The following is an 11,968-nucleotide window of genomic DNA, read 5'->3' on the forward strand; positions in this document are numbered from 1 at the left end:
CTCCGGCACAAGAGCAAGGCACGGGGCTCACAGCAGGTTAGATCTGCTCCATGGAGAGTGGGGAAAGGACACTTCTTGTGCTCGTCGTCTGTCACCCCTGCCTGAAAGCACTCCAGTCATTAAGGTGCAGGACTAGGAAAACTAAATTATCTGCTTTCAAATCTCTTGTGATCCAGCTCTTAGAAGGGGGGGGAAAGATAGAGCTGGGAAACAGGAACATAAGTTTGTATTATAAGATGAAAAAAAATTAGCAATTATTAAAAAACCCCTTGCTTCTATCTGATGTAATTTTTGTTGTTGTTTGTTTAGCAGTTTTCTTACTATTGCTTGAATCCTTACGTGGACAGCGCTGCATTTCCTGGCATTAATGTCTTTTTACTCCCCACATCAAATGTCTTTAAAGTCAAATTTGCTCTTAACCGAGATTCCCACGCTTCTCTTCCCACTCTAGAGCAACCTTAACTGCCTACAACAGAGTGCTATTTCTGCTTTGACTGATGCAAGGTGTTTGGGAAGAATAATGGTCTTTAGAATACCTGGCATCAGAAGGAAATGTAAATGTAAATATGTTTGAGAGCTCTGAGGTAATTATAGATGCTCTAAGGCAGAAGACTGGCAGCAGATACCAATTTAAATGCAAAAGACTTTATCGGCGTAAAGTCACAAAAGCGGCGATTAAGTTTTGTAGGGCTTATGTAGAGTTCTATGAATAGACTGGTTTGGGGGGGGGAGATAGGTAAAATTTAAATGTAAAAAAAATGTCAAATGTAAATGTAAAAGTCAAACAGACCTTTTCAAAACTCAGTTTGTGATTAATAGGCTGAAAGCACTCAGTTCCTTTCTGCCTCCAGATAGCCACCCTTTGTACACAGTCTTCTGGGGGAGGGGAAGCAGAACACGGCAGCAGACCCAACGGCACCTGAAAGTTGCACCTCTTGTTCACAGCTCTCATCTTTTTGCTAGCCAAGCAGCCCACTCGTCTTACCACATGCTGCACATTCTGTGCCACGGAGAGGAATTCTTTCGACTCCTTCTGCCTATATTCTGGGAGAAACTCTATGTTGGCAACACGAAACAATCCAACAAAATATAATGCATCTTTGTTTTCTGCCTGAACTGCAAGAAACAAAGACGACAGTTAGCCTCCAATATTGAGGTTTTTTTTTAATAATAATGAGATTTTTTTTCTGATTAAATTCTAAACCAAATCAATCTATTCAGCCTTACAGTGGAAAGGACTACCAAATGAACACTACATTTTCACAACCAGACTGTTCTAGATGAGCACCACAATATGATGGTTAATTGAGCACCTGTTCCCTACACACAAGATAAGATACCACCATACAAATGAACCAGCATAACAAAGGCAGTATCAACATCCAGATTCTGGAGCATCCCTAAGGAATCTTAGGCAATATTAGCATTAGGGGCTTAAATAGGAGAACGTAGCTTTTACTGCCCTTTTAGACACGTCAAGAAAGAAGGGAACACTCCACAGAAGTGATAATTTCTTGACCTGTCCAGTGTTTTTACAGAGCTTAAAATAAATATTTGCCTTCTATATTTTATTTCCCTTTAATTTATTTAAATCTATTCTGCATGAGAAACAAAGAACTTAACTGGCCTTCAGCAGGCCAAGAAACACAGTGGAAGTCAAAATTTGAGGAATCAAATTCATAGGGACTGTCAGGTTTGCACAATTATCTAGCATGTGTGAAAAAAAAAAATATATATTTTGCATAACACTTAAAATAAAAAGTCACACTTCCTAAAGCCAGCGGCTATGCCTGCTCTTATAATTGCTTGTTAATTCAACTCTCTGAAGTCTTAACAAAGAAGCCCAAAAGTCTTTCAGGCCCCATTTAAATAAGTTTCATGTTTATTTTAGAAACAGCCTTCAGGAAATCCTAAACCCAACTGAAAGTGCTATTGGGGACAGTGATGTGTGAAATTGGCATGAGTGTTCAGCAACTCACCAATGAAGAGCCACAGTAACGTCCAGGTTACAACTCCTAATATGAATAGAATGAGGGTAAAGAGAATTATTTTGTTGTGAAAATTCCACAGCAACTTATCTTTTTTCTTCGGTTTGCCATGTTTCTTCCTTGCCAGAATCCTCTTTGCCAATTTATCTTCTGCAGTTACCATTTGGACTGAGATGTTGGCTACCTAAAATAAGGTGAAAGACAACAAAAAATGTGGAACATTTCTAACAGCGATTGACTGACTGACATCTAAACCAGATTCACACCCTTATTGATCTGTTACTGCATATGCACAACTGTAATTAACTTAGTAGCAGTTTAAAACTCCAGTCAGAAAGTAAGGTCCTTTTCTTCCAGACACTTGCTGATATAACCACAAAGTCAGTCCCTATTGTGTAAGGATGTAAAACCCCAATGTACCCTAGGATAACAGCTCACCATGCAACAGCTACCCAGCATTAACCATCTGGATGAATGCTAATATCCTTATGCATCCCTCATTAGTGTAAAACAGCCCTCTTTAGTCCAAAGGGTAGACAGCACTGAATTACCTTGCACTATCTGCACCTGAGATGCATACGCAGACACGTGCTGCACATCAAGCAGCTTTTCACCAGCAGCTCGGTAACATAACCTAGCAAGGTGTCCCATGACCCGAGTAGTTGCTATGTTTATGCAAGTTTGGTGCAGAAGTAGACACATGTTCAGTCAATATCATGCCTTTTGTACAAAGTAGGAGGGAGCGGTTAGCATGATATTCAAATAGTCAATCCTTTTTTCAATACTATAGCTTGTCCTTTCCCTGCTAAAGAACCAAGAGGCCGTCATACGCATGCTATCGTTGCTTCCCCCCAACCCGTTGTCAGAATGTCACTGCTGTTCGAAAAAAAAGCCCCATTTTCTTCTCAGACTAGATCTATCCCAATACAAGCGGGCTCAACCCATTCATTCCTCAGAAAAAGAGTCTCCACTTCCTTTTAGGATGAGGACCAGTGGGTACAGACATCCTCCTCCTGCATGTCCAGCTCCCTCTGAAAAGTTTTCTCCAGTGAACAGGAGGACGTAGCACAGGTCTTACTGGGATGGGACCTGGACAAGGTTGTCACCTGGATACCCAGCCCCTTTATGGTTTATTTTGAACTTCAGTCCCACATTTTCTAAACCTAGATTCAAAATAGCACCTGACCATCTTATCTAGGTACAAAAAAACTACTATGTGACCATTTCTTGCAGGAATAGTTTCTGCTTTCTATACATATCTTACCTATGTACAGCTTGGTCTGTTCTGGAAAATCTGTTTGTACCAGACAGTCCCCCAGGCATTTTCCTCTGCAGGAGATAATGCATTTAAGCATACAAATAATGTCTATCAGTTGCTGTAAGCATAGCAAGAGCTACCTGGGGGAATCTCTGGGACTTCATAAAATTCCCACTTGGAGTGCTCTTGTGACAGTCAAACACTTTGTTGTGAGATCAGCAAGAGGTTCAATCACCTTTTCTCAAGTCAATTCATTGTCTCATCTATGCCAGAGGACAGCTGGCAAGTTCCTGGGCCACTCAGGGCATTAATGACCAAGTGCACTGGGTATGATGAACACAGGCATAGCTGTGATACACAGCTGCACCAGAAATAGAACTATAAAAAGCCTTGTATTTCCTCCTTATATCACAACTAAAACATAAGTTATGCAATATTGCCACAACAATAAGGAACACTCAGGAAAAATATTCCAAAAACATGGTGATAGTAGTGAGAGGGAAGGCTCTCAAGAGGCTGCCCTAAGAAGTTGTAGGTTTAAGGACACTTGCAAAGCAGGTCTCCCCTGCCTCACCACTGATTTGATGTCATTTGGGGGCTAGGATGTGCACAGAGGTACACCATCTCTCAGTAATGTAGATCAAGAATCTCTGACAAAGACCGACGATGACTGGTCTATGATTTGCGCAAGGTGCGGATAGCCTCTCTCTGCTGAGGGACAAACCCCTGTCCCATCACCTATCCCCTTCTGTGCCCACACAGGAAAACACCGAGGAATTCACAATCACTCTAGAACAGATGCACATACAACAGCACAGACCCTGACTTGGACAGATCTGGCTGTTCCCTATGCTCAATAGACCCTTCTTACTTTCTGCAGAGCTAGAAAGGATAGGCAGTGAGGAGAAAGACTGCCACAAGCTTCCAGGCTATTTGCCATCATTTCATTCCTTTGAAGCCTCTCAGAAGGTACACTGCAAGAGTGTGGCCTGTTGCCGAATAAAATATGTGGGCGCAAGACCCATTTTTCATTCCTACTAACTCTATTTCGTTTGACGAGGCGGAAGACTATGACAAGAAGTACCAGTTAAGAACTGCACTCCCAAGTTATCAACGTGGGATGCTAAGCTTAATACAGTGACTACAAAAACTACGTGCTGGTGGAGCTTGACACCCAGGGAATGCCAAGCATGACTACTAGACATTTGCAAAAGCAATACTGTGAAATAATCTACAGTAAGGGGTTGTTTCCTTCTGCCCAACACTAGTAAAGCCACATCTGAAGTACTGTGTCCAGTTTTGGGCCCATCAGTAGAACAGACATGTTGATAAACCGGAGTGATTCCAGGGGAAGGCCACAGGAGGCAAGGGGCTGGAGGATGTGGTGTCGAGCAAAAAGCTGAGAGCTTGATATTAGCCCTGACTTTTAAAAACGGTTGGTAGATCACCTTAAGAAGTCCCCACAAAGGTAAATTTTTCTATGATTCTCTGATACTAAGCCCAAAGTATGAGAGTATTATGTACTGAGTATTATGTACTCAGTATCGTGCCCTTTCAATGAGAGCGCTTTGTGTACCCTCACAGAGACAGCATAAGCAACATCATCACAAACACCCTGCCATTCTCATAGCCAAATACAATCTAGCTAGCAATCTTTCACCTCAGAGTTGAAGATATTCAAAGATGAGAAGAAAAATGAGTAATAAGTAATACGAGTAATAACAAGTAGAGTAATAAGACCCACTAGTACACTTTACAACTCCTTAAACAAAATGCGAACACACTGAACTGGAAGATTTCAGACTTCTATCTGCTACCTAAGGTAATTAGCTGCACTCGGTTTGCATGTTCTCAAGAAGGATTCGATTTGCTCGTCTTCTGTATTTTTTTTAAAACCTTGTTAAGTATAAATTTGTTTGTGTAAAGCTCTGCTCTGTCATGTAAAGTTCCCTTATACGCTCAGGTGTTCAACAGGACAGCTCGAGACGGCTGAATGAATGTTCAGTTCTGACATCTGAAATCTGGGGCTCTTTCATCAAGGTTTTCCCAAGAATATTTTACATTTAAATTTTCAAATGTCATTCATTTTTGTAACTGTAGACTTAACCAGACAGATTTATTCTTAAAAATTGGATACAAAGTTCCTGTCAAGGAACTTTAAAGACTGCTCAAGATTGACATCACTGGACTTTAAGTATGCACTTGAAGCAGCTAATGCCTCCTTTGCATCTACCGCAATTCTAATCTTATTTTTAAAAATGCCCTTCATGTATCAAGGCTTGCATGGAAAGTTCTCTATTACACAGGATTCATAGGAATATTGAAAGCTATGTTCTACATTTTAAATATTTCCCTAGGTTATATTAGTTTATCATAAACACTTTATAGTAAGGAAAAAAAAAGGCACAGTTAAGCTGTCCCCTTCTCTCAATAAGGATCACAATTCTTAATTCAGCTTTCCTCTCTACTGCAATGTAGTTCTGCTCTAGAACTTGTTCCCAGCTAAAACTGCAATTTGACTATCACCGTACACTGAATTATTTAATTGCTTCTTTGTCATCAGTTAATGCTCATGCAATAATCCCCTTCTGTATCTTCTCAGGGAAAAGCAAAACATGTTACCTACTTTAATGTTGCCTTTCTTGCCTAGAAATCGATTTCTTTTTCGAAAAACGTGCTGCCATGACACCAATATAAGCTTTTCCTATTGTCACACTGACATTCCCATTATTTCACTTGCCTGAAAATACATGTTACTAGCAAACTGAAGGTATATACAAACATATGTTGGCATTTTCAGATTGAGTTATAAACCAGAAACTTATAACAAATTAACTGGGATGTTCCGTTTAATATTTGAGAATTAGATCATAAGAGATCTAATAGTGTCAAGAAGGGTATGAAATCAAGAATGCTTAAGTCACCTACTTACACTTAGCTCTTCTTCAGGTTTAGCTGCTGGGGGATCATTTTTTTCATCCATTCCAGCAGAGTTAATTTTATTGCTCGTCCCAGCTGAAAAAGAGCCTTGCACCTTTTCTCAGGCACCACTTCTGCTTCTGAAGCTGAAGACAGCTCACAGCAGTGTCCAGGACCAAGAGAGGCATCAATTTACTTTGATGAGTTTCCAGTTGTAATCTCATCTGCCCTGTTGCTCTTTTGTGACTATTAGAAGGATACTATCAAGTAACTTTAGACATGAAAGTCGGAGAGAATAAACAGACTTTTGATAGTCTTTTTAAGCTGAAATGGACTCCAACTTGTTAAAAAAAAATCACAGTGCTAAAATCTATATATCATTGAAACCTCACAAAATTACTTGCCATAAAGAAGAAAAGTATCAAGTACAATGTAAATATGAGTGCAACATCATGCAACTAAAAGAAGGTAAATAAATTTAAGCACCTTGAGTAAGAGTGCGGCAAATAGCAGATAACAATTGCAAACCAAGAAGAGCATTTTGGCTCTTTTCTAGAATTTTGTAACATGTCTCTTGAACACTCAAATTTGGTTATTTTATTGTAACCCAGAAATAAGCGGCTCCAGGGAACATATTTTGTATTGTTAAAATAGATCAGGCTACACACTGAGAATCCTTTTTGTAATCAGATGCAGGAAGTCACTTGTACCATAACAGCGCCATCGTATTTTCTTTGATAATTAAATATTTATAGAGGATGTAAAACAGCACTTTCCTCAATGGATGCTAACTATAGAGCTGTCTTTACTTTTAAGTGGTTAACAATCTCAATGCCTTCCTTGGGTCAAATTCAGCACTGGCGAAATGCCAACTTTTTATTATAAGAAATACACATTCTATTCATTTATCTTTGAAGATATAAAACCTTGACTAACCTTAGCAACATAGTAGTGTAGAGGTATACAATAAAAAAGATGTAGCCAGACCCGACAACAGGCAAGCTCCAGGCGTGATCTACACTCCATTGCTGTAACCAACAATAGATGACTGACTTACTTAAACTACAAGGTAAAAAATTCCTACACTTAGATAATATACTTGTAATCTAAACTATTTCTTGTCTGCGTGTTAGTCTTTGGCTTCTGCCCTGAAGCACAATATTTATGTTCTCAGTCATTATTATTTGTTCTAGAACTGCAATATATTTTAACCATATGAAGAGACACGTTAAGCTCTGGGCCTTATTAATGCTTTAATAGCATAGGAAAATATATTCATTTATTCTGCATTACTATATAGAATTGCTTCCAACTCCCACTTTTTTTTTTTTTTAATTACACTTAATTTGGGGGGGACTGCTGTGGTCTCTTAATGTGTTCATGTAACTCCCAAAAGCCTTCTACTATTCTGTGCGTGGGGATTTACTACGATATAAATGGTATCTCAGAAGCTGGTCCAGAGATTAAAAGAGCACTATACATAAAAATACTTTCCCTCTGTCAGTATCAAAGTGTTTTGCATGTTTATTCAATAAGTCCTTTATACTCTGAGGAAGCACAGTTATCATCTCCAGATTTCACTTTTCTTCAGCCATTTAACTTCACATATTTTCTCCTGAGATGATAAAAATAACCATGGTGTTTGTTACTGAAGTAGCAACAAGAGTCAATCACAAGGTATAGTATTAAATGCGTGCTTTAAACTGAGTAAGAAAATTATATGCCATTTTCTCTAGATTACACAGAAAAGCTGAGGTGGAAGTTATTTCCATCCCTTCAATGAGGTAAATAACATCATTACGCACCTTTCACTTATCTAAGGTGTATATGGGCCACTTGTATGAAATAAATCAGCAAAAAATAAAGTGGTGGAGAAGGAAGAGGAGATCGTCCAGGTGCCAGAGTAGAGATCCATGGCTGCAGGTCATGGAGGAGACCACGCTGGAGCAGATCTATATTCCTGAAGGACTGTGGCCCATGGAAAGACCATGCTGGAGCACAGGAAAAGTAAGAAAGAAGGAGCAGCAGAGAGAAACCATTGTATAGTGACCATAACCCCCCATCCCCACTGCGCTACTCGGGGTTTGGGCGGTGGAGGGGGGTGGGCAAGCAGAGGAGTCGGGAGTGAAGAAATGAAGTTGAGCCTGGGAAAGGGGGGACGAACAGTGTTCTTTCAATGTTTACCTTTTTGTTTCCCATTACCCAAGTTAGTAGTCACATTTTTATTTTAATTGGCAAGAAACTAAGTCAATTTTCCCCAAGTTGAGTCTGTTTTGCCTGTGACAGTAATTGGCAAGTAATCTCTCTGTCTTTATCTCAACCCATTAATTTTTTGTCCTTCCTGTATTCTCCCCCCATCCTGTGGAGGAGGAGAGGGAGGGATGGAATGGCAGGGTGGGAGCTTGGCTGATAGCCACAGATAACAAACGAACAATTCAGCTCTCTAAGAGAAAAAGCTTGTCTTGCACCGCACAAACCTAGTGCTAAGGTAGGAGAGAGTTGGCGTTCATCTCACCTGTCTCAGGCTGTCTAGAAGTTAGGTATATAAATACAGGTTTGTTTTCTGGGCTCAGTCTAGACTCAATGGTGACGGAGAAGCATTCAAGACAGAGAAGATGAATCACATTTTCACCACTGAGTAGAGATAGAAAAAAAGCATTTATCTTAGACTTGAATAAACCTATCATCTACAAAAATCTCTGTATAATACAAGTCTTTCCCCTCTGACCAAAGCTGCCTTCATGTCAGTTTGGATGCAATCTTTCTTGCTTCTTTAACCGATTGGAGCCTAGAACCAGCTTCCCAACGTAAGCCCACTAACATATCAGGGTGCTCTAGAGAACTACTAACCTCAGCATGTCATTTTTTCCTAAACTGAACATCGAAAGTGACAGTTTGCTTGTATTTCAGGATCTCCCTTTGCCAAGCAGCAATGTCTAACAAGCTGCACAAAAATGTGGGAGGAAGAAGAGTACATACACAACGCACAGTTAATTCTACTAAAACCTGGTTTTGGTATCTATAAGAATTCTCTCGCATATTGCTTGTATCAGTTTTTCTTTAATCAAAACTCAGGCAAAGCACTAAGGTCTTAACATGTCTGTGAAAGCTAAATGAGGGTTTAAACAATGACTTACGATAACATTTGAGAAGGCATTCATAAGGCCTCTAAAGTCAATCAATTTTCATCAGAGCTGACACTAACACTGTACAATTGCACATCTTGTCCCTTGAATAGTTTTTCAAATTACAGCCAAGATTACTTCCAAAAGGAGAAGAAAAAGTTTTGGCTGTCCTTCCTAATAACAGAGCTGAATTTGTAATTCAGCTTTAGTTTGAACCTAGAGAAGGCCAAGTACCTTTGATAAGCACGTACTAACAATAACTGGTATGGTATTAACAGCCTGCGGAGATCTGCATGCACACAGGCAAGTCATTAACATTTTGAACACATCTCTTCCATCACAGGAGACGAAACCAGCACAGAATAGCTGTTTCTTTAATTTTATTTTTAAGTCAAACTTGTGAGCAAGTTGAAATGAGGCTTTTATAAAAGTATGGAAGTGGGTAGCAATTGACTACTAAATACTAACTCACTAATAATGGACTACCAACTTATGTTTCAGTATCAACTTTGAATCTCTTTCTCCTCTCCCACTGAATGAATACCACGCTGCTTGCCTTCAAGATCTTTGTCATCTGGACGTGCAGCTTTTTCTTTTTTTTTTCCTTCTCCTTAAACTCTTAATTTCTGATTCCTGACAATGCTATGCACTATGCACTAGGGGCCTCCGATGCAACAAAATCATTTCCAACAGACAAAATCGTCTTGGAAAATTACAGGCAATTGAGCTGTCTTCAAAGATCCAGACGTGACGCATAACTGCCACTGACAGAGCACATCATCTGAAACGAAGCGGCTGACCACCTTGCAAAGCAGCCTCCCTGAGCGCTAATAGAGCTATTTTGCCTCGCCTGTGTGGACTGAGAACAGCTTAGTTATTTGTATCCCCATCAATTTAAATTGAAACAAAAAGGCTAAGTGAGCACGTCTTTTGGGCACAGCATCCATTTATCAGTCTGTGGCATTTTAAGGACAGACAAGCCCTGCTATTCCATCAGCTAATGGTCTCGCACCACTCGCCTCTTATTGGGGCCACTAGCTAATTTTACTCTCAATTTCTTTCTTGCTTACATGAAATTGGACAGCTATGTATGGCAGGCAGCAAGGCAAGTAATATTGACACAGCGTACGTGAATCATACTACTAGATTGAATATAACTTGTTAGGAGAATCACAACGCTAGGAAATCTGCTGCATTTCAAATGAAGTAAACAATATACGAAAAAGATAGATTTTCCACAATAATGGGGTTGTCCCAGTTGAGCCAGCACTGAAGTCAATGATAACACCCCCTACAGAAGTCAAGTCATGGCAGCACTTCAGCCAAGCAAAAGCAACGTTTGTGGCTTTTTCAGGTGATGAGACGTGCTGATGTGCAAACTCCCCTCTGCCAGAGTGCTCAGCCACGTGTGCTTGGATAGGTCAGGCCTGAGCAGACTTTGAGAAGCCAAGTCAAAGCACTTACTCTTACTGGTGAATGTGTCTGTGCTCCTCCCTGCGAATCACGCGTCACTTGGTGACCTGGTCCTGTTGAACGTGAACAAAGATGAAATTTGTAAGTTCCTTAAGGCTTCAGCTGTCCAAGAGCATTGGTCCACGAGGCTAAGGCCACCCAGAAGCTGTTATGATTAATGGACACCCCATTCTCTATCATCAAACTCTATGGACCACCTGGTAGGCAAACAGGAAAACATCTCCCTTCCCACAATTTCATAGCAATCAGCTGCCATAACGGATGCGCAGCCGAAATGAGACTACTACTGTTCAGTGCAAGTGAACCGAAGCTCGCTCACTCACGTACGCAGGACTGCAGCGTCTCCCCCAGGACACTGTGCCCAAGGCCTCCACAAGCCTCGTGCCAGCCTAGCCCCAGTTTGCCGCAAATAAATTTCCCTATAAAATGCTAATGTCCTGCCCTTTCCACAGTTGCATTTTCCTTGCAATCAAGCAGATAATATCTTTGATACCCTGGAAGAAAACCAGCACTGGAAGTTTAACTCCTTGCCTTCCCTCCCGTCTTTCAAAAACTTACCCATGCCCCTTCCTTTCAGTCTTCACCTTTCATCTAATTTCTGTTTCTCTTATTATCTTCTAAGCAGGAGGACAGAACAAAAAAAGCCTAGAAAAAACAAACAAAACTGGAGTTTTTTTGGCTTCATTACTTCCACCTGAAAGATTTCAGTGGGGCGTTCAGGCCACCTGTGCCTGTTTTATCCCTGCTCTATCAGGTCTCAGAGTCCTGTGATGTTGCCATCCAGGCAGCAATAGACTACAGCAAGCACATACAACTTTAAACCGTTAAGGAATTAAATGTGGGGTTTTTTTAAATTTTTGTTTTTAAAGCAAGGAACTTGAATTAACCTACTATCAAACAGTTAGATTATTTGCACTTCTGAGTGTTAAGCAAGGTGTTTCACTCAGTCTGGTGAATTTGGGGCTTCAATTTCTTTGTTCGGGGGTTATGGGGCAGGTCAGGATTCCACACCCTAGAAGCGACTGACACTGCTGGTGTCATCCCTCACCCACCAAAAGTGTTAATAAGTAGAGAACCCAAAAGGCCTACAGAGGTTAATTCAAGGACTGAAAAAAACTATACTTGATAGGGAGGGACACCAGGAAGTTAGTCCAGTTAATTCAACAAGGAAATGTTTAAACAAAAGTATTTTTAGTGTTTGAATT

At 40.4% G+C, this 11,968-nt stretch overlaps 1 protein-coding gene across 2 annotated transcripts in view; it reads right to left on the minus strand.

Moving 5' to 3' along the window:
• Positions 1-11,147, minus strand: part of TMPRSS7 (transmembrane serine protease 7) — a 36,948-nt gene extending 25,801 nt beyond the window's left edge. Inside the window, exons 1-4 of one of the 2 annotated variants that reach the window (XM_063318950.1) lie at positions 11,091-11,147; positions 10,755-10,816; positions 1,980-2,172; positions 986-1,116 (exon numbers count right to left, since the gene is read on the minus strand). In XM_063318950.1, coding sequence (XP_063175020.1) covers positions 986-1,116; positions 1,980-2,151 — 303 coding nt within the window. In that variant the 5' untranslated portion in view covers positions 2,152-2,172; positions 10,755-10,816; positions 11,091-11,147. Of the gene's footprint in view, positions 1-985; positions 1,117-1,979; positions 2,173-10,754; positions 10,817-11,090 lie in introns of those variants that run through there. The other variant, XM_063319036.1, reaches the window with a different exon arrangement.
• Between the last annotated feature and the right edge of the window lie 821 nt (positions 11,148-11,968).

This window comes from Chroicocephalus ridibundus, chromosome 1 (assembly GCF_963924245.1).
Source record: "Chroicocephalus ridibundus chromosome 1, bChrRid1.1, whole genome shotgun sequence".
In the NCBI taxonomy this organism is placed as follows: Eukaryota; Metazoa; Chordata; class Aves; order Charadriiformes; family Laridae; genus Chroicocephalus; species Chroicocephalus ridibundus.